Source organism: Balaenoptera musculus, chromosome 7 (genome assembly GCF_009873245.2).
Source record: "Balaenoptera musculus isolate JJ_BM4_2016_0621 chromosome 7, mBalMus1.pri.v3, whole genome shotgun sequence".
NCBI classification, from domain to species: Eukaryota; Metazoa; Chordata; class Mammalia; order Artiodactyla; family Balaenopteridae; genus Balaenoptera; species Balaenoptera musculus.
This window is the reverse complement of record NC_045791.1, coordinates 106,475,287-106,497,281: the sequence shown is the minus strand read 5'-3', so window position 1 is coordinate 106,497,281 and position 21,995 is coordinate 106,475,287. Positions and strand designations below refer to the sequence as shown.

Here is a 21,995-nt window from a genome sequence, read left to right as displayed (position 1 = left end):
TTTATGGGAATGGACAAAAGAGGGGTGAGGTGTGCAAGGGGGGTGGAGATGGAGGGCGGGGAACAGGACTCACCCCTGTGGCTTTCTGCTTAGTGTAGGCGTATTTGTCCCGAGTCAGTCTTTCAAAACGGTAAGTGGGGGCGAATGTGATTTCTTCCTCCTCTGAAACCAAGCAAAACCACGGTTTCAGTTTTGATTTCCCATGTTTCACATCTGGCCAAGTTTCCCTCTTTTCCAGGCGTAATCCTTCCCCCCGGTGAGGATACTTGGGAAAAGGGGAGACAGAACGCTGGGGGGAGAGGGCTCGCGAGAGAGGATGGCGGTTCTCACCGAAGTGCAAGAAAACCTTCCGCTCCTTTCTCTCCATGAGCAGCTGGTCATGGGACAGGAGGTCTGCGTACTGCTGCTGCTTGATCTTCTGGATGATGGTTTCTGCCTCCTGGAGCAAAGACACGGCCAAGCCACTGGTGAGACAACCCTTTCACCAACATGGCAAGAGGCACATCACCACCTTCCTGCCTGGCGCGCCAGGACCCGAGTCTCCGAAGCTGCGCTAGACCCTGGTCCCAGGGATGTTGGGCTGGTGCTTATTTATACTCAACCGTTTTATACGGACAACCCTGCAATCGTAGTGAAATATCAACTCAGTAACATAGCTCCTGGCTATTCTAACTCTACAGAGGGATACTATTTTTGTGCACCGACTTCTAGCATCATTTTTATAAGGCTTCCCTAGATGGGTAGGTATGTCTCCCTTGCTGTCTGTTCTCTCTGTGAGACAGCCTGTTGTAAAGCCATGAAAGGATCTGAAACCCCAGCCCCCGAAGCTATGGGCACTGGGCCTCCGTGATCCGGGCTCAGACTCCGAGAGTCGGTGTGATATCGGTGGGGTGTGCCATCCTTGGAATCCGGCTGTCCTCTCTCCTGAGGCTTACGTTGCCTCCGCTCTGGTGAATGCACCTGGCCGACCTCCTGGGGAGTGAGTGGGTGGACGGCCCCTTAAACTGTGAAGGGTCGGGATTTGTGGGGCCTCTGTCCACCCCTCTCCCCTCTGCCTGCTCAGTCAGGAGGGAGAGAAGGAAAGCTCCCGAAGAGCATCCTGTGAGGGAGGGAGGGGCCGGGGAGGGGGTGGGGGGCACAGACGGGCCCTAAAAGCCGCTGTGGCAGCGACAGGCCGAGGAGGCCGAGGGATGTGGGAGGGCTGGGAAAACATCTGGGAGGGGAGTCCGAAGGCCCAAGTTCAATCTCAACTGTCAGAGGCCTGTAACCGACCAAAGGCCATTTTCTCAGGCCGCTTGTGCTCCAGGAGCCTCTCCTGCCCTGTAAAATCAGGTCCGTTTCTGCCGTCCCCTCTCCCCTCACAGACAGCAGTGCCAGAGTATTCCTGGTACACAAGGGGCAGACGGTTCTCCTCCCATGCCTGGCCTCTGCACCATCTTTCAGGAGCAACCGAGTCTCGCTCCAGGCGTGTCCTGGGGCCATGCCTGCCCACTCCCTTCCCAGGGAATCTTTTGCCCTCCCTGAGTGAGCAAGGCCATCTGTGCCATGTGGCCCCTCTGACTGCTGCTCATTGGATGGGCATCCAACTTCAGGAATGCCTTCCTTAGGCTGCCCGGTGACCCGTGATTTGGGGAGAAAATGGAGTTGGTCTCTGCAGACTTCAGCCTTGCCTGGGGACCTGGGACTGGCAAGTCGAGGGGCCACTGCTGGTTAGCCAGAGGACCAGAGCGGCAGACAGGTGGTGAGGAGGGGTGGCCGGGACAGTTATGTGGGAAGTAGGCGTGAGCAGAGGCCAGCCGTAAAGAAAGGCAGCAGAAAAAAAAAAAAAAAAAAAAAAAAAAGAAAGGCAGCGGCTCCGTGATGGGACCAGTGTCGAGCCCCAGAGGAGTAGCTGCCTTGGCCCGGCCCGGTCGTGTGTCTCCCTGACCCTCCACCCTGAGTTGATGCAAGGAGCCTCTGCCCAGTGCGTCCCCAGCCCCGGGAGGGCGGCCCCTCACCCAGGCAGGCAGCTCCACGCGGTAGTTGAGATCCCCGAGCCAGAAGAGGTGGGTGAAGCGGTGAGTGATGTTAAAGGAGCTCAGCTTCTTGTCTCCCAGAGCCAGAAACCGGAGAATGTTCATATAGTTTTGGTTTCGCCTAATTAAACAAAAAAAGCAGCCAGCTTAGCACAGGGGCATAGGTTCCCTACTGCCTGTGCCAGGAAGTCAGAGGGGGCATGTCGGGGAGTGAGACGGAAATCTCCAGCCCTGTTGCAGCAAACCACGCGCATGCAGCCCGTGGGCTGAACTGGGAACGCAGGGCGGGGCCCTGGGAGCATCTGCTCCGCAGGCACTCGGAATCATCAGCCTTCTAGATGGCCGTCTGCATGGCTGGGCCACCAACAGGCACAATGCACTTTCATCTGTAAGGGCGCCCCAGATGAGGTTTTCCCTTGAGAGATGGAGTGGTGTTTAGGTGTCTGCTGGGTTAGTGACACGAGGAAATGTCTGTTCCGTCCTTTAGGCAAGATTCAGCCACACGTGGATGCAGCTGTAGTTGCCTTTGATGAGAACACGGGAAAAGCCCTTAGAGGCCGACCGGACAGGGTCCCAGCCGAGGACTGAGCCGTCCTTATGATGTTTAGGGTTTGAGGTCTGTCTGGGCAAATAACCCCAATCTCTGCTCCTGGGGGATGGGCTCCATTACCTGAGTTTCTTTTCGCTTCCGGAAGTCAGGTGGCTGTTGACAAACCCCAAGGAGGTTCCATTGAACATGAACGATACCCCCACGGCTCCCTTGTTCCCTAAAGGGAGGGGGAGGAAGAAGTCAGAGCATCAGACGGGCAAAGCTGCCAAATGACGGGAAATCAAGGTGAAGCAACGTCATTCGTCAGGAGGGAGAGCGCCGCTGTGGGAAAGTGGAGGCCAAGGAAGAAAGCAGAACAGCTTTATCTGGGGTGGGAGATGGGACAGGTGGTAGGGACCAGGGGGCCAGGTTCCTCCGGGACAACAGGAAAATGGGATGAGCGGCCAGCAACCTTGGGGTTCTCGGCAGGGCTGGGGGAGGAGGCTACTGGTGATAACTCATCCTGGCATCTCCCTCTAAGCGGGTGTGTGTGTGTGTGTGTGTGTGTTAGTTTCTCCACATGCCCAAGCAGGACCATTAAAAGGAACCAGAAACCCTGAGAAGGAGATTCAGAAGGAGGAGCCCAGGGCTGGGGGGCAGCGGGTGGTGACCTTCCACCAGCTAACTCCAGCTTCCCGGAGAGACCGAAACCCACACTAAGACCAGTGGTCCTCAAAGTACGTTCCCCAGAACAGCATCAGCACCACCTGGGAACTTGCTGGGAGTACACATCTCAGGCCCCGCCCTGGACCTGCTGAATCAGAGCTTCAGGAGTGGGAGCCAGTAATCCATGTCTAACAAGTCCTCTAGGACAGGGGTTAGGCAGACACTGACCCACCACCAGCTAAGAATGGTTTGTATGTTTTTAAACAGTTGGGGGAAAATCAAAAGAAGAATATTTTGTGACACATTAAAATTATATGAAATTCAAATTTCAGTGTCTATAAATAACATCTTATTGGAACACAGTTACGTCCCTAGAGAGAGTCCAGTAATTACGACACAGACGGCATGCATGACCTGCAAAGCTTGAAATATTTACTCTCTGGCCTTTTGGAGGGAAAGTCTGCCAACACTGCTCTAGGTGGTTCTGACACATGCCGAAGTCTGGGAACCTGCTCCGCCCGTCACGGCATCTGTGAGCCGTACGTACTGAGCACTTGAGATGTACAGGTCCAGACTGAGATGTAAAAGTGTAAAAGACACATCGGAATTGTAAGCCTCGGTAACAAAGACGGACTGTAAAATATCTAATAAATTTTTATATTGAATACCTATTGAAATGGTCATATTTTGAACGTATGAGGTTTGATAAGATATATTATTAAAATTGACTTCCCTTGTTTCCTTTTCCTTTTTTGAATTTGGTACTCAAAATTTAAAACCACCCAAGTGGCTGACATTCTGTCTGGGCTGGATAGCAAAAGGGCCCTGGAGATCACCCGGCTCTGCCCCTCGGGACTCAGGGGAGCCACAGCCCAGCCAGTGGCCGAGCCAGGCCGGGTCTCCTGCCCCCCTCCCCCCGCCGACCCCCACCCCGCTGCCCCTGGCAGTGAGGCAGCCCTGCTCCCCTCGCCCCCAGGAGGCCCCTCCTCTCAGCTTTCTCCCCACCCTGCGGTGCGGCCTGGGTTTAAATCCCTGACCACCCCTTCCTTGTCACAGGGCCTCGGACAGGTTAGGGAACATCACTGTAGCCTCCAGAGCCCTGTCTGCGAATGGGGCTAATGACAGTCCCTGCCCGCACAGGGCGCCTATATCAACTAATAGTCGGAAAGCATTTAGCACACGGCCTTGCACAGGGTACAAGGTCTTAGCTCTCCAAGAGGTCGTAGATCTTCCGCCAGTCAGCCAGCATTCACTGAGCTCCAGCCCTGTGCTCACCATGGCTGGGAGCCATTCGGGGGGAGGTAAGGGGGGAGACCAGCCCCAGGAGACGGGGGAGGGGAGGCAGGGAGGGTCTGGTACAGGGGAACTCCTCCACCTCCAAGCTGCCCTCCGACTGCCCAGGCCTCCTGCCTCCCTCTCTGGCCTTGTCCCATCACCCACTAGAGCTGAGCCCAGGGACCATGGGGCCTTGGCTTCGCTGTTCCCCTGCGTGGAACCCCCCTCCCATGAGGACCCTTCCTCTGCCCTCGGACTTGGGTCCCAATGTCCCCCCGTCAGAGAGGCCCCTGGACGCCGTCTCAGGTAGTATTGGACCTGCTCTAGCCCCCGCCACACACGCTTTGCCGGCCGCTCGCTCCCGAAAGCGTCCCGCCGTCCGTCTGTCCGTGGGAGCAGGCCGCCATGAGCGGTGGTCAGGAGCCCAGGCCCAGCACCGTGCTGGGGGGCTGGGGGCACACTCGGCTCCGTCCCGGGAGCCAGGGCTGGGGCGGCGGCCGGGGGGAGGCCGGTTGAGGCGCGCTTCTGCCTTGTGTCGGGCGGTCGGAGCGCGTTGCTGGCTGGGGAAGGGCTGGTGGGAGGGGGCGGGCAGCCCAGGCGGCCGGGGATCGAGGACTAGAGGAGCTTCCTGGGCAGCAGAGGGCGTGGGCTTCGGAGCAGGGCAGCTGCCACAGGAAGGAGGGAGGGCAGGTGGGCGTGGACGCGGGCAGCTTGCGGTTTGTCAGCAGAAAGGCTGAGACAGCTTTTCACGTTCAATGCCAGCAGTTATTCTACTTCCTCTTAGCTCTGGGGCTCTGTCCTGTCCTTGACACCAGCCACCAGAAACCGCTGGCCTCGCCCTCAGTCTCAGCCCACGGCCCCCGTGTGGGTGCACCTGCCCTCACGCACTCACGTCACACACAGACCGACAGACTCACACACACACAGTGACAGACTCACACACACAGACTGACAGACTGACAGACAGACACACACACACAGACTGACAGACACACACAGACTGACTCACACACACAGACACACAGACTCATACACACAGACTGACACTCACACACACACACACACAGACACACAGACTGACAGACTGACAGACACACACACACACACACAGACTGACTCACACACACACACACAGACTCACACACACAGACTGACTCACACACACACACAGACTCATACACACAGACACACACACACACAGACTGACAGACACACACAGACTCACACACTCACACTCACAGGCATGCAGCCCTCTGCTGTTTTCAATTCTCTGACGCACCCTGACTGGTCCCCACAGGCTCACAGCTGATACCAATGTTTCCACCTCCAACCTGAGTCCGTCTAGATCTAGACCAGGCATCATAACCTACAGTCTGTGGCCAAGCTGGACCCGTGACTTGTTCGTAAATACAGTTTTCTAGGACACGGCCGCGCTCACTCATGTTCCTGCTGTCTGTGGCTACTCTCGTGTGTCAGCAGCAGGGCTGAGGAGGTGCACGTGGACTGAAAAGCTTACAGTACTTACTACCTGGACCTTCACAGCACGACTGTCAACCCCCGTCCTCGGTCCGCGACGCTCAAGGTAGCGTCCGTGCACTAGCAGTGCTGACACCACCCGGGAGCTCGTTGGAAACAGAATGTCGGGCTCCTCCTGAGACGTACTGAGTCAGAACCCGCATTCTGCCAGATGCCCAGAAGCACTGGTGTAGACCCGGAGGGCGTTTAGGCTGGGAGGACCACCCATCCCAGGTGGGATGGACACGCGCGTGTCGGCAGGAGCGAGCTTACGGGGAACACAGCCCCCCGCTCACCCAGCGTGTTGGCGATGCCCGTCTTCACGTTGTTGGTGCAGATGTGGCTGATCCGGTTCTCGTGCTCGGGCTTGGCCAGCACCACTATGCGGATGTTCCAGAGGGTGTGGATGGCGATCTGGCGGGGAGGACAAGGCTGTGACCCTGGGCCAGGACACAGTGCTTGACCCCAGAGCAAGAGATGCACACCCATCCCTCGCCCCAGGCGCGGGGCGCCCTGTCTGTAATCGCTACACTTTGGGGGACTCCTAAGGATGCCTCACAGATGAGACAAAGTGTCTTAAAGATGAGAGCCGGCACTGATGAGATCTCGATGAAGTAAAGATGACCTACAAGCTCGGGCAGGGAAGAGGGAGGACCCCAGTGATGAGCAATGCTCATAGACCCCATTAATTTCTGGATACAGGTGCCCCTCTCTGGCCCTGGAAGTGGGGGTGGGGACCACTGAGCACATTCTTGCTTCTGAGATGCTTCTGATTTGCCCAGCCCACTGCCCCGGAGTCCCACCCAGGACTGTGGCCACTGCTCACTGTTTTAAAAGTCATGCTGGTGATTTCTTGCAGGGAATGTTTGAGTATCTCCAGCCACTCCTTCTCTCCCAGGGGGTCCTCCTGGGTGCCGATCACGTAAATGTCATGGGGGATGTAATCAGCAGAGTCATCTCGCGTCTTTCCCTGCCCCTTGGAGAGAAACCAGGACGTGATCTTCTTGGGAGGGGGGGCGTTACCTTCAACAGCAAAACCCAACACCAAGTGAGTCAGAGGTACATCAGGAGAATTCAAAACAGACGTGGGGGGTGGGAGAGGTTCACATAGTCACTGGAAACCATTCAGTTCCCCCAACGAAATATACCTTAAAGAACTAGGTACTGTCATCCCCCAGGATGTCAGGGAGGGTGAGAACTCAGTTACTTTTCTTTTTCTTTTAGATTTTTTTAAAAAAAATACTGATGTTTTAAAGCAATGCTTTTTTTTTGGTAGCACTGCACAGCTTGCGGGATCTTAGTTCCCTGACCAGGGATTGAACCCGGGCCCTCAGCAGTGAAGGTGTGGGGTCCTAACCACTAGACTGCCAGGTAATTCCCTCAGTTACATTTCTTTGTAAACATAGAGTTAAGTTACAAAGACTAGAAACACCTGAAGATTCCGTAACTTGAACTAGTACACAAGATGTCAGACACTGTCCTAGTCTCTGGGGCTTTAGTGATAACTGAGACACGGGCATCTAGGAGTTTACATTCCATTGGTGGTGAGAGAACGCTGTAGGCTGACAAGTTTAGCACGGAGGCTTCTAACCCATGGTTAGGAGACAACAGTGCCTTCATTGCACAAGAGAGATCTCAGCCGAAAACCAAGAGGTGTGCGGGAGTTAGCCAGAGAAATGGAAGAGCATGGAGGCCCCCCTAGTGCCATTTCAAAAGCTGAGCTGAAACAGCTTGATAAAGAAATGATGATAAAGATTTATTTCCCTCAAAATGCCCTTGGAGGCTGAGTAAACTTTTTTCTCAAAGAGGTAACTTTCTTGGTTCACAAGTGCCAAGAAGCCAAGAATTGGAGTGACCTGACCGCTGCCGAGCTCTGCTCCCACTGTGGCTCAGGATGGGAGCACAAACCCTGGGGCCCGGTGGTCTCTGCTCGGGGAGACCCTCGCATGCTGCCCTGGTGCGGCAGGGCCCTGGCCAGCTCCTTCCACGCCGTGTGAAGGGCACCCCGGCAGCTGTGCACCTGGACGGCCTGAACCGTGCCCAGCCAAATCTAAGACGTCCAGGCTCGCAGAGGGAAAAACGGGAAGGGGCCGGTGCCCACGTGCATGAACCCCCAAGTGTGAGAGCTGAGGAAATCAGGCGGCCAATAAGAAACACTGGTGGGGAGAGAAGGACACAGGAACTGGGCAAGGGTTCTACTTCAGCGCTGCCGTGACCCCTGGAATCTCTGGGCGTGAAGGTCTGGGGAGGGAGGGGCTGGTGGAATCGGGGTGGGCAGCTCTCTTGACTTCCCTCCTGGAACACCAGCCCATCCTCCACCCAGCGACAGGCCAGGAGTCCCATGGTGTGTTTCTATTTCGGATTGTCCCCCTCCCCCTCCACGAAGGGCTTCAGCTCAGCCTCTTCCTCCCGGGGGGCTGCTGGGTGACACTGTGCTGCATGGGGAGGTGGTCCTGACTCCGCTCCAGACAGAAGCAGGCGAGACAGATGCCCAGTCAAATTCAAATTTCAGATAAACAATGGATAATTTTTAGAATAAGTATGTCCCATGCAATAACTGTTTGTCTAAAATTTAAATTAACTAGACATTCTGTATCTACTTAATTTTTTAAAATTTCTAGCTGAATATTTACACTAAATAATTATTTAGTGTAATTCATATTAGTATAAAAATTTGTATTAGCACCTAAGTATATACTATGTATATTTAGTACAATGCATATTTGGTGTATATTTGCACTTATCTCTAGCCGAATAGTTATACTAAATAATTATTTAGTATAATTTATATCCAGTATAATATATTTATATATTTAGTATATGATATATACTTAGTACATATTAGTATGTAAATATATATAGTATATATATTTATCATAATATATATTTAGTATGTATTTATTTCTAGCTAAACACCTATACTAAAAAATAATTTGTTGTTTATATGAAATTCAAATTCAACTAGGCATCATCTCTCTTTCTCTTTCTTGCTCAATAAACCTGGCAGCCCAAATCAAAAAGGGAGTTCTTCCTTCCAGGACTGAAGCCCCTTGGCAAGCTGCCCAAGGCTGGCAGGTGCCCAAGAGCCTCTTAAGCCCATATATTCAGACTTTCCAGTTTCGACAAGCAGCGTAACCCATTTCAGCTGCACTTGGGGTATGAGAATCCCAGGGCTTGTTTCTCTTACCCCTTGTCTCAGGATGGGTACCCACGTCTCGGGACTGGGGTTTGGGGGGAGACAGGTAAGGGTGCTTGAGGCAGCAAAGCAGAACCCCAGGGGAGGTGCCGGGAGGCGGGGTGGCATGTGGACCCACCCATGTTCCAGGTGCCGATGAAGATGGTGATCATGTCGGGCTCCGGTTGCTCCGAGTGCTTGTTCTTCATCTGCTGGAGGAGCTGGCAGAAGCCTTCTCTCTTCTAGGGATTGAAGGGCAGACAGACTCAGACAGGCCTCTGCCTCCCCGCACATGATACTTTCAAAGGACTGGTCAGCTTCGAGAAAACTGAGGGGAGCGCAGATCAGTGTGGACTTCCAGGAGAGCCATCTGGAAATACGTGTCCAAGGTCTTACGAGAGCGGCTTCTCTCTGACCCAGCCCTTCCACTGCAAGGACCTGACTCTAAGGAAAGAATCAGGGACTGTTCGAAGACCCGACCACATCGTGGGGACTGCAGCAGAAAATATTAGAAACCTTCGTGTCCAATCTTAGGAGATGAATTACTAACTGTATTATGGGTCATCCATATGCTAGAAGACCATAGGTTTTAAAAATTTTGGTGCAGAAGTACTTCATCAACAAGGGTAGATGGTCAAGATACATTGCTTAGTATGAAAAACCAGTTGACAAAACACTGTGAACAGCACCACTGCATTAGTATTAAAAAAACACAAACAAAAACCGTCCTGAAAGAGTCCAAGGATTACTAGTGGTATAGGGGTGTTTCTATTTTAAACTTTTTGTTTATTGTATACTTTTTCACTAATGAGAATTAGATGATTTATGTAATGAAAGAAAATTTAAATCCAAGAAACTAATTAAAAAGGAAAGAACACACAAAGGCTGTCGTTGCCTTCTTAATAGTCTTCACTTAGTTGTCCTGGGTACACAGTAGGGCACAAAGTAGACGTGGCCCTCTCGTAGCTTACGGTTCAATAGGGCAGGGTGACCAAACAAGCATGCCCCAAAGTTTTAGGCTGCACCGTATGAAATTACCAGTGTTTGACTGTCTCAGACCTACGTAGATGGCAATTTCATATGATTCAATCTAATTGCAAATCTAAGTTCCCTCTGAAGAAAGCAGCTCACGAAGAATTGTGATGGCTGTCTTTACGGAAACCTTTTAGTTACAAATGGCTCAATATTCAGTGCCTCGGTTTACTGCTGTGCCTCATCCTTCCGAGCTTGTGGCAATGAGCAGAACCGGGTTTTGGACCTCTGCCCATGTGCCCAGCACGATGCCCAGCCAGGTTTCTGCCTCCCCCACCTGTCTGGCCCCCACTTCCTTGTTTTTCCCAGTTCCTTCTCTATCATTCCTCCCAGTCCTTTTCACCCTCTCAGCCAGTTCTGGGCACCCCCGGACCCCCCATTGGCCTCCCAGCAGCCCACCCCTGCCACACAGGTAGAAAGAGCTGGGTCCCGGCACTCGATGGGGCTGTCCCTGTGAGCCTATGATAGGAGCCCTGTCCCTCAGCCATGGTGCCGACACAGTCAGCCAACACCTCACGTGCTGGGAGCTCTCTGTGCCCTGCCTCATCCGAGCGGTACACTGCAGGATAAACAGCAGGGCCGCGAGGGTGGGTTTCAGCCCCTGGTTGGCATGTCTGAAGTGAGGGATAAGGTCACAGAGACACCGTCAGTACAGAGGCCCACCACAACGCCCAGATCCCAAGTTTCTCCATCTGCCCACCCACCTCTTATTCCAGCAGCCAGGCCTGGCAGGGACTCTCACTTCTGCAGAGTGGGGCAAAGTGTAGAAATGGAGGGAGCGCTGGTTGAGACTCAGATTTAAGTCTGGGGTGCCCCTGAGGGCCTCCGGGTGCATCCTGGGGAAGTTCAAAGCCCCCCAGTGGGGCTCAGGGCTAGTAAGACGTGGCTGATAAAGGATGCACTCTCTCAGGGGCAGGCGTGGTAGCAAAGGGAGAGGATGGAGCTGTGATGCTTGAATCCCAGCTGGCCTGGAACGCACCCCCTCAGCTTCCTGCGCTTGGCTTTCCCAGGTGGGAAATGGGTTGTGAGAGCTGAGTGAGCCCATGGTACCAACTTCTAGGCACACAGCAAGCCTCAGAAATTGTGCGTCCCTCACTCCCCTCTTGGCCCATCTTAGTGGTTTGTCGTCACTTACTTTGGAGTCAGCAAAAACATATTCCTTCCGCACGGTCTTCTCCTTCTCTGTTTCCACCAAAATCACCAACTTGTTCAGAAACTTCTGAGACTTGATGAGCTGCAGGACTGAAGAGGGATGAAAGTTCATTTTTCTCATCATCACCCAATATGTAGAGTCTCCACTATACTCTGGCACTTGACCATCAACAATCCTGACTTTTCCGTGTCCAGGCTGAGCACCATATTTGTGCCTGGTCTCCCAGATCCTTGCTCCTCTTACAGGGAGGAGCTCATGGCTGGGAAGGGTGGTGCCTGGAACAGGAAGGGTGGCCTGGCTGGAGCAGAGACAGTGTGACTGTCCATCTTTTCAGCTCCCTCCCTCTCTCCCTTCCTTCTCTCTCTCTCTCCCCCTCCCTATCTCTTTTCCTTCCTCTTCCTCCTTTCCCCCTTGTGCTTGTTTTGAATTTATATCTAAATGAAAAATTAAATATTTTTACTTCTATCAACGACTAAAAGACTCAAATTGTTCTACAAGATTTTTATGAACAATAGCACTCCCCAACCCCACCTCCCTCCAATGTCCTGCTCCCTAGAGGCAACCACTTTCAATTCTTTTAATGGATTCTTTTGGAATTTTACTTCATGACTCTAAATAAGATGCTTATATTGTTACTTCCTGGTGTTTCAGTCTTAGGTATTTTTATTACATATTGACTCCCCACTGTAGAGGATGAAGGTTTAGCTCTCTTTCACATTTACAACCTGTTCCCCCACTTCACCGTTCCCCTCCCCCTGCCAATGTATAATTTCAGTCCCTCCATCATCCTTCTAATAATTATATCATCATTTTGGCCAGATAAGCATTCAGTGTTTGTTATTATGGGAATGCTCTTGACAGACAAGCCCTAATTGCTTTCTTTTTCCTACACAACTTTCTGTTTTTCCTGGAGTTAATAATTGCCATATTTTTTCAGTGGTCCTAACTCTCTCCGTTTGTAACTCTCTTTTCTGTGTGGTCAAGCACTTTCATCAGTTTCATCATCCTGAGGGAGCCTCTCCCAGAGCCTCTGGGCCTTCTCTTCTCCAGACTGGTGCAGAGCCTTCTCTAGGCCTGATGCAGAGCCGTTACTTTAGGGCCTTCCCTTTCCATCATCTGGGAAATCCATTCACCTCTGTCTCTCTTGTACTGGATCCCATGTTGTCCTCTTCCTCGGTTTATGCCTTCATTTTGGTAGAGCAACATCTCTAGTAGCTTTCCAAGAAAGAAGGGATGGGGTGATACATTTCTGGAAGCTTTGCATGTCTGAAAACTACCCTCACACTTCACTGACACAACTCTAAGTTAGGAATAATTCTCCTCAGGACTCTGGAGACCTTGCTCCATCGTTTCTAGTTTGCAGCATTGCTGCTGAGAAATAAAACATCATTCTAATCCATCTTTACACAGAAGAGTTCACATGGCAAGCCTGACTGCTATCCTTGGAAAGTCTGCTTGAAGGTGGCCCTTGGTTGGCATCTAGGACCTTGGATTTGGGGAGGGTTCCCAGCATCCCCAGAACTAAGAGCAACTCACTGTGCCTGTGATGTTTGTACCAACAGTGTGGTTTACACTGAATATTTGTTTTCCTTCTGGGAGTCTGGGTGTGTACCAGGCAGAAGGTGACTACATGACCAGCCCCCAGTAAAATCCCGGGATGCTGAGTCTCTAACAAGCGTCCCTGGTAGATGACATTTCACATGAGTTGTCACAACTCATCAAGGGAGGAATTAAGCACGTCCTGCGTGACCCCCAGAGGGAAAGGACTTCTGGAAACTTGTGCTTGGTCTCTCCTAGACTTCATCCCAGGCACATTTTCCCTTTGCTGACTGTGCTATGTCCTTTCACTGTAACAAACCACAGCTATATGACTCTACACTGAGTCCTGGGAGTTTTCCTGGAGAATCACTCACTGTACCTGGATCATGGTCTTGGGGACCCCTGACACAGGCTATAATCTATCTTTTGCTTTGAAGTTTTTAGGATTTTTTCTTAGAATCCAGTGTTATGAGACTTTCCAAAGTTGCATGTGCCTCAGAGTGTGCTGGACACTCGGTGGGCCATTTTCAGTCTGGAAACTGATATTGTTCAGTCCTGAGAACTTCTCTTGAATTGTTTCTTCAATGTATTTTCTCACTGTTTCCCGGTTTTCTCTTACTGACTCTCATTATATTGGTATCGGACCTCCTGGACTGGTCTTCTAATTTTCAAAAATCCCTTCTCTCCTATTTCTCCTCACTTTGTCCTTTTGTTCTACCTTCTGGGAGCTTTCCTAACTTTATCTTCCCACCATTCCTTTGAGTTATTTTAAAAATTTCTGGGCTTCCCTGGTGGCGCAGTGGTTGAGAATCTGCCTGCCAATGCAGGGGACACTGGTTCAAGCCCTGGTCTGGGAAGATCCCACATGCCGCGGAGCGGCTGGGCCCGTGAGCCACAATCACTGAGCCTGCGCGTCTGGAGCCTGTGCTCCGCAACAAGAGAAGCCGCGATAGTGAGAGGCCCGCGCACCGCGATGAAGAGTGGCCCCCGCTTGCCACAACTAGAGAAAGCCCTCGCACAGAAACGAAGACCCAACACAGCCAAAAAAAATAAATTAATTAATTAATAAAAAAAAAATTCTGAAAAAAGATTCTGCTATAATGTTTTTATTTTTCCTTACTAATCTCCTGTTCCCTTCCTCCTCCTTTTTCTTCATTTTTATTTTGCTCTCGGAATGCTCCTTTAGTAGCATTCTGTTCTTGTTTCCTGGTCCAATTTCTTTTCACTGTCATAATTTGTTTCCTGCACATTTCCTATTCCAGGGTTCTCTCCAATGTCTGGTGGTCCTTGGCTGTGGATCTCAAGAGTGCCAGTGGGGGACTGTCCAGCAAGGTTTCTCCACTGGGTGGTCTCACGGGTTGATTTGTGGGGAACCTCTTCATGGCAGTGTCTTTAGATTTTTGTTCCTGGGCTGGTCACGTGGTCCAGGAAGAATCCTCCAACTGCCTGCCTGCAGGGTGTGGGCCTGGCTGGCAGCACCCCGAGCTGGGCAGGGGTGAAGGCTGGCGTCTCAGCGTTCAGAAGTAACTGTTGTTGAGCCCTCTGTTTTTGGTAGTTTCCTCTGCCCTCACCAGGCCCGGTGTCCCCCAGTCCCTTACCCTCCTCCAGAGAATAAAGCTCAGGTCTTCCGCCTAATGTGTGAGGGGTAGCCGCCGGCTGCGTGGCACGGACAGGGATCTGGTGGGTCTAACGCTTTTAAAGAGATTTTCATCCAATCCTGCTGTTTATAACCCCAGCTTCACCCTCACTCCAGGGGCCCCGGTTGCTATCGATTCCTATGCCCTTTGTGGTTCCGTGGTATGTCAGGCGTCTCAACTTTTCCTATGCCATACTTAAAATTTAGCTTTTTTGGCTCCTATAAGTTGGTTATCATTATCCATCTGCTTTCCAGCATTCAGAATTGTGTTGCTGTTCTCTTCCCTCCTGTTTTCTTTGTCCCCGTGAGTTTTGCCTTTAGGAAGGGAACTGACAATCGTGTGTGTCTTCAGCCACCATCTTGAGCTGAAGTCTCACTCTAGGGAAATCGTGGGGGGGCCCGTGCTCTCAGAAGTCCCCTCAGCCTTGTCAGAGGCAGTCAGTGTCCCACAGCGTGACTCCTACTGCTGTCAACCGGAATGCCCCAGCTTCTCCAAATCTGCTGCTATTAGGCTATGTCTCCTTCCCTCTGAATTTCTGGTTTTCCTTCTATTTGCAGGACTATGTCACGACCCTGGGATGTGACATCTTGCTTGCTCAGAATTAGTATTATTAATACTATTATTAGTGTTAGTAGCAGGGTCAGTAAGTGGCCCACTTGTTCCCATACCTAGTTACATAGAATCGTTTTGGTTCCTCTTCCCTTGCCCCTCTCCATCTCCTCCATCAGCCGGTCTGAGCAGTTCTACCTCCAGAACGTTCCCAATCTGCCTATCTTTCCCCATCTCAAGCCACCACCACCTCTTGCCGGCCACTGTCCCAGCCCTTTAATTGGTCTCCCTGTCTCTGCCTGCCCTCTGCCACCATTTATTCTCAGCACAGCAGCCAGAGTTCATTTTAGAGGGGATCACACCATTCTCCTGCTTGAAACCTCCAAACAGTGGCTCACTGCACTTAGAACACACCCCGGGTCACCAGGGCCCCGTGACCTCTTCATCCTCCGAAGTCCCAGGCAGAGCCACCTCTGTGGTGTGAAGCTTCCCCACACAGCCCCACACAGAGCTCGTCAGTCCTCCTCCAGGGCTAACCTCACATCTGACCCACATTCTAATACATGCGCACAGGTCAGCTTTTTCTCCTGAACTGCAGATTCTTTGAAGGAGGGCTATAACTCAGGGCTGGCCCACGGAAGATGCTCAAAAGAAAAATGTCCGTCGAATTAACTGACAAGAATTCACAGTGCTTCTCAGAATCCTGAGGAGCTTTTCTTTCAGTCCAGAAACCTCAAGTTTTTAGAGCAATCAGGCACTCGCTGACAATCTCCTTACTCACTGTAGGTTTCTGTTTCCTTTTGTCAAAGTTGGGTCCACTCCTTTCAGTTGTGAGTCAGTCTCTGTGGCCGTTAAGAGGAGAGTATGGTTCTAAGCCCATCACTTTCAACAGCCCTCCCCTGCTCACACCCTCAGTAAGTCCCCAGCTCTCCTGCCCAAGTTGGCAGTGGACGGAGTGGTCCTGCCCCGGCACTGCGATTCCAACTCTGCGTGAATATGACAGCTTGTCACACTCCAGTGTCTAGGGACTTCGTTTCCGGATCCGTCGTCCTCCTCACTGTTCGGTTCTGCCTTCCTCAAAGCTGCCTTGGAGGGATAATTATATGATGATGGTGGTAGCAGCCAATTTTTTGAGCATCTACTAGACGCTGTGTACTTTGATGTTTACTTATTGAAGACTCACAGCAGCCCTACAGGATGCTACTATACCTATTTGACAGAATAATAAACTGAGGACAGAGAAAGGGCACTAGACCAAGGTCACAAGTGGCTGACCTGGGACTCAAGGCTGGACTTCTAACACCTCCCTGTGCTCCTAACACCACTTTTCTCCTTTCTGCATCCCACATCCTGCACAGGGCTGGTCCCCAGACTTCCATCCCCCCTGCTGCCCTGAGAGTATCCCTTGGACCTTCGTGCCACAGCCCAGGTGGCACCCAGGAGCAGGAGGTTGCAGGACAGGGCAGGCCCCTGTGGGGCAGCCCCCATGGCCTCTACCTGGACACTTTGCCGTGGGGTCAGTGCTGCCTCTGGGTACATGGGATGTACTTTTACAGGCATTAGCTCACCTACTCATGACAAGCCTATTATTCCCATTTCACAGATGAGAAAATGGAGGTACAGAGCAGTTAAGCAACTAGGCCAATATGATACAGCCAGCAAGTGTCAGAGCCTAGATTTGAACCTGGGCAGTCTAGCCCCGGAGCCCACGTGTGCTCTTATCCTCTGTCCTGCTGTTCCCAGCATAGTGTCTGACATCGAGTTGGTGCTGAACACACAATCCCCTTCCCGCTCCGCCTGGATGTCCAGCCCTAGGAGGTTCTAGGGGTGATGGGTGGTAACTGCAGGGCTTGGCTGTCAGGCCAAATATCTGCCATCTGAATAGACAGCTCAGGCCAGTGTTCTTGATGGGGCAAGGCTGTGGCTCGTGTCGTGTACCCTAGAGACCCCTGTGGGATGTGCTGTGACCTGCTCCCATTTGCCATCTCTGCTGGCGAGAGCTTCAGAGTGGGTGGTGCTGACCCAGGACAATATCTGAAGGCCACTCCAACTCATGGGCTAAATGACAGTGGGCAGACAGCATGGAAGCACAGCCCACACTCCCTACAGGCATCTGCTTGGCCAGGCTAGTGCAGCGGGATCTTCCCAACTTTTCAACACCAGCCATCAGTCATGGTCTCCAACTAGAACCTGCTTCCAGAACATTCCACCCCACAAGTCAGGCTTCTAACAGAACCAGAGGAGAGTCCTCTGCTTCCAGACAGCAGGAGAAAGATTTTACATGGTGACCGCATGCATAAAATTTCTATGTGTGTGCATGTGTATGTATAACTACAACACAAGTTTCATGAAAAAATATTTGCCTTTACTCTCTACTTTGATGTTTTCTGTTTTATCCTTCTCTGTTCTTTCTCTTCTCATACTACTTTATTAAGAACAAAAGATACTGATCATGCCTGGAACTGCCAGGTAAAATACAGGATGCCTGGGATTCCTTTACAGAAAAAGGCATACCTTTTTACTGTAAGTATGTTCCAAGTATTGCATGGGACATACTTATACTAAAACTTTTCCATTGTTTATCTGAAATTTAAATTTAACTGGGCATCCTATATTTTTATTTGCTAATCTGGTATCCCTACTTATATGCTACTAAACAAATTTTGAGCCCCTGCAGAATAGAAAATACTGTTTACAGACCAGAGGGACTTTGTCTTCAGGGGTTTGAAAACCTGAACTGGAATACAAACTGCTGTGTGAAATTTGAGGGGAGAGTCCACAGCACTTACCAAGTATCTCAGGGAATCTGTTGGCCAGGTGAGGATAAAATGAGATCAAGTAAGGAAATGTGGCTCAGAAAATATCATGTTACGATACATAGGCTCCCCGCATTGTACAGATGGAGAAACTGAGGCTTGGAGCTGCCCCCTCCCTGGCAGGCCAGCCTCCGAGGCCAGTGATGCCAGGGGCACATCTGAGCATTTTCCCCCATTCTGCTTGGTTGCTGCCCAGAGCCCTGCTGTCCTGCAGGGGTCCCTCCCCTGGGAGCCTCTCTGTAGCCTTTCTCCTCCCCTGATCTTGGCCACACTGCAGGCTGTCACTTGCCATCCTCACTATCAAGGTTGCCAATTCTAGACTCTGCCTCTAAAACTGCCTCCCCGCCCCCTCCCAAGTTATTCTCCATCCAACCTGTGGCCTTCCTCAGAGCACTCAGTAATAGCTGAAATCATCGTATTGACATATTTATTGGCCACTCAATGCATTGGAATGTAAATTCCACGTGGACAGAGTGTTCGACCATCCTGCTCACCCTGGATCCCCAGTGCCTGGCCCACAGCAGCTTCTTTATAAGTTTTTGGCGTGTGAACATTTTCCATTTTACTGATGAGTTTGTTTGAAATGCAAAGCCTCAGTTGCCCAGAGTTGGCTCCTATGTGCTAGGCTTTCCTAAGGAGCCTTACACGTAGATCCATTCACATGAGCCTTATCATCCCCATTTTACAGATGAGGAAACTGAGGCCCAGGAAGGTTAAGTGTCGCATGCAAGGTCACACTGGTGCTAAGTGGCTGAGCTGGGATGTGAATTCAGACAGAGCTCATGACTTTAATGCCATGCTAAACTGTTTCTCTGTCTGTGCTACCCTAGAGATGCAGCCTGATTCGGTCAGCAGGGCCTGAACCAGGCACAATGATGACCACACGCGTCAGCGTGGCTCCTAGCAGGGGAGAGCTTGAACACACGTGGAACCGCCACCCAGGGCCAAGTATAAGCTCATTTCTCCAGGGTGGGAGGAAGCAGGTGGAGTGTACAGGGCAGGCCTCAAGGTAGAGGGGGCACGAGAGGGGAGCCTTAGGACTGGGGGTTCCCACAGGCAGGCTGAGGGTTGGTGGGTACCCCAGCCGAGGGTGGAAGGTGCCTGGCAGGACTTGCTTTCCCAGCCGGCTGCTGCTGACCGGCCACAGTAAGGGCACTAGCAGAATGAGAACTTTACAGACGTGAGGGGGCCTTACTTTTCTTGTGGCTGTAGAACTTGTCCTCAGAACCATCCTTGGACTTCTTAATTATCAGTTTCCCAGATTCAACATCAACTTTGAGCTGCAATTTCTGAGGAATCCCCAGAGATTCTGACTTCACCTGTGAAAAGGAGGTCGTGGGGGGAAGGAGGGGAGGGGAAGAGGAGATGTTGGTTATTCCTTCTCTGTGCTTTCACGGTGCCAGTCTGTGACCCCTTGTCGATATGACTGGGCGGCCCTTGGCCACGTGTCCAGCCCTGGTGTCCCTCCCGTGCGGCACCACTGGGCTTCTGTTTCTGAGCCTCCCCTGCCGCAGAGGAAGTTTCCACGGGCAGATCCTGAGAGTCGCTAAAACGTGGGAGGAGCCCAGCTTGTCCACTGTGTGCACATCAGCTATTCCGCCAACAGGTTTGGTGGAGGGAACGGATGAACGACTGGAAGATGGTTTATTCACGGCTGAACGTGACAACACTCATTAATCGGATGTGTCATCTACTTCCACAAAGGATTTCAGTAACAGATTCACGCTCCTGGGCCTCGTTACAACCAATAAATGAACATTCACTCATAATAATTAGGAAAAAGACAATTGCCTAGGCATGTTCAGAAGATGGAAATACATCTTAATACCGAATTGTCATCAGGGCTAGGAAGGATTTGGGGGTGGGCATCCTGTCCTGCTTCTGAATGTGGAACCAGTGCTGGGCAAAAAGAAAAGAAAAACAGCGCGCTCGGGGTCCGGGTCGCGAGGAGGAGGAGGAAGTGGAGGGCGGAGAGGAAATGGCTGCCGAAAACAAGCCGGAAGAGCGTTTCCCGAAGCGTATTCTGCGGAACTAGCACCTACTGTGTTCTCAACACCGCGCCACCTATAGGAGATGATCATGGGAGCAGCAATAGTCGTCATGTAAAAATCTTTTTACCGAAAAAGCTGCTTGAATGTCTGCCGAAATGTTCAAGTTTACCCAAAGAGAGGCACCGTTGGAACACTAATGAGAGATCATGACGCAGCCGTCCTTTTGGATTTCTTTTTAATAATGTGTGACCCTTCACCTTTGATCCCTTGACCTGCATTACCTTGGTAACCATTTCATTTTTTAATTTCATTTCATTTTTTGATTTTGGTGTACAAGCTGTAACATTTCATCTCTCAAAGTGTCACACGCTGATTTCCTCAAGTAGAGATACCCCTTTGAGCAATTTAAAAAAAAAAGAAAAGAAAAACAAATTTCTGGGCCTGGAGATTCTAACTCAGTCACTTTCAGGGAAGTCACAGGAATCACTTTTTTTCCCCCGAATTCCTCCTTGAGGCACTATTTTGCAGCCAGTTCGGGGAGGCCCTCTGTTTGATGACACTCACTGCCCCCATTTGGAGCAGGACGAAGTTTTGGCATCTTGGGCCAATGAGAAGCTCCTTCCTGGGGAGCCTCCCCACGGCGAAGGTTCCACAGGTTCATCTGGGCACCCATTCTATGGTTTAATCATCTTCCCAGGGAGCTGGTTCCGCTGACCGTCAATCTCAGCCCAGCCGTTGGGCTCCCTCCTGAGCCAAAAGCCCCGCTTCCACAGGGACCAGAATGCCCGCCAGCCCCCTCCTGTGAAGCACAAGTCCACAGCCACTTACCTCAAAGGTGACTGGTGGGATGAGGGAACGCCGGTGGGAAGACTCGGGACCCTCATGCAGCAAGGCCTTGACCTGTGGGCAGGAACGCACGGGGCCCTTCAGGCTGGGAGGTGAAGGGAAGGCAGTACAGGTTGGGACAGAGTCACAGGGATACCTGGGCATTCTCCAAGCGAAGAGGGGGCCAGAGAGAAGTCCAGGGAAGCTGCAGGGCCCCCCACATACCTTATCTTCAATAGAAGACAGGAGACTTGTCAGTTGGCTGAGCTTGGCCACCATGTTGATCGGATTGGCCTCACCAGGCACCTGGGACATGAGGAAAAGAGCAAACAAGGACGGGATGCTGGGTGCCAGCCACTGAGAGGCGTCAGGCTGAGCGCTTTCCATGCTTCATCTTGGTTCATCTCCCTAACAATCCCACAAGTACGATTACTGTCCCCCTTTGCAGACAAGGAAATCAGGGGTATGTACAACCGTCTCAAAATTATCATGACCAAAAAATACATCTTCCTTTCTTCTTCCCTCTAAATCTGCTTCTTCCCTGGTGCTTCTCAGTTGCTTAAACAAAACCCGAGGCCTGTCCTCGATGATAACCTTTCCACCCTCCTACGTGTACTGCATCGGTGCTCCTGCTTCCAAAACACGGCTGTCCCCTGCTTGAAACCCCCTCGTCCAGCTGCTTCCCACCACTGAGAGGAAATGATCCAAACTCTTAAAGACTCTGTATGATCCACCCCTCAGCCCCAGCCACGCTCATCCTCACTTCTGATCTGCCCTTGGCCTTGAGCTACACTTTCTGAGGAATCCCTAGAAACATGGATGTCACCTGAGAAGGCCACTTCCTTGTCATTCAGGTCTCAGAGCCACAGAGAGGTCTTCCCTGACCACACGAGCTAAAATCATCTCTACTAGATCACCCTGCTTTGTTTCATACCAATCACCACGATTGTTTATTTGCTCTTTGTGTATTTCCCCTGCTAGAATGTAAACACCGTGAGAATTGGGACCGTGAGAAATGTGTCCGGTGCTGTGACATTGGTGCTTAGCCAGTGAAGATGCCCGGTAAAGTTGTTCAATGCATGCCTGAGGCCCAGAGAGCTGAAGTTACCTGTCAGAAGTCACACAGCTAGTAACGGCACAGCAGGCCAGGAAACCATGTCTGCTTGGCACCAAGTCCACGGTCTCAAGTATTTATTCACAGAACAAATATTTACAAAGCACCTATTCTGTGCCAGACACGTTCCCAAGGTGCTGGAGATGTAGAGTTAAAAGGGCACC

At 51.5% G+C, this 21,995-nt stretch overlaps 2 protein-coding genes across 2 annotated transcripts in view; one reads left to right on the top strand and one right to left on the bottom strand.

Annotated features, from left to right (window-relative positions):
* Positions 1–21,995, bottom strand: part of INPP5D (inositol polyphosphate-5-phosphatase D) — a 129,503-nt gene that overhangs the window by 28,859 nt on the left and 78,649 nt on the right. Inside the window, exons 7-17 of the mRNA XM_036858902.1 lie at positions 20,943–21,023; positions 20,721–20,792; positions 19,097–19,220; positions 11,343–11,449; positions 9,315–9,417; positions 6,827–7,023; positions 6,297–6,414; positions 2,686–2,782; positions 1,998–2,136; positions 331–439; positions 74–162 (exon numbers count right to left, since the gene is read on the bottom strand). Of these exons, the coding sequence (XP_036714797.1) occupies positions 74–162; positions 331–439; positions 1,998–2,136; positions 2,686–2,782; positions 6,297–6,414; positions 6,827–7,023; positions 9,315–9,417; positions 11,343–11,449; positions 19,097–19,220; positions 20,721–20,792; positions 20,943–21,023 (1,236 nt within the window). The remainder of the gene's footprint in view (positions 1–73; positions 163–330; positions 440–1,997; positions 2,137–2,685; positions 2,783–6,296; positions 6,415–6,826; positions 7,024–9,314; positions 9,418–11,342; positions 11,450–19,096; positions 19,221–20,720; positions 20,793–20,942; positions 21,024–21,995) is intronic.
* On the top strand, positions 19,324–20,233 carry LOC118897771 (calmodulin-binding transcription activator 1-like). The gene is made up of 2 exons (XM_036857081.1): positions 19,324–19,370; positions 19,799–20,233. Exons 1-2 carry the CDS (start codon positions 19,324–19,326, stop codon positions 20,100–20,102), a joined length of 351 nt encoding a protein of 116 aa, XP_036712976.1. The 3' UTR covers positions 20,103–20,233.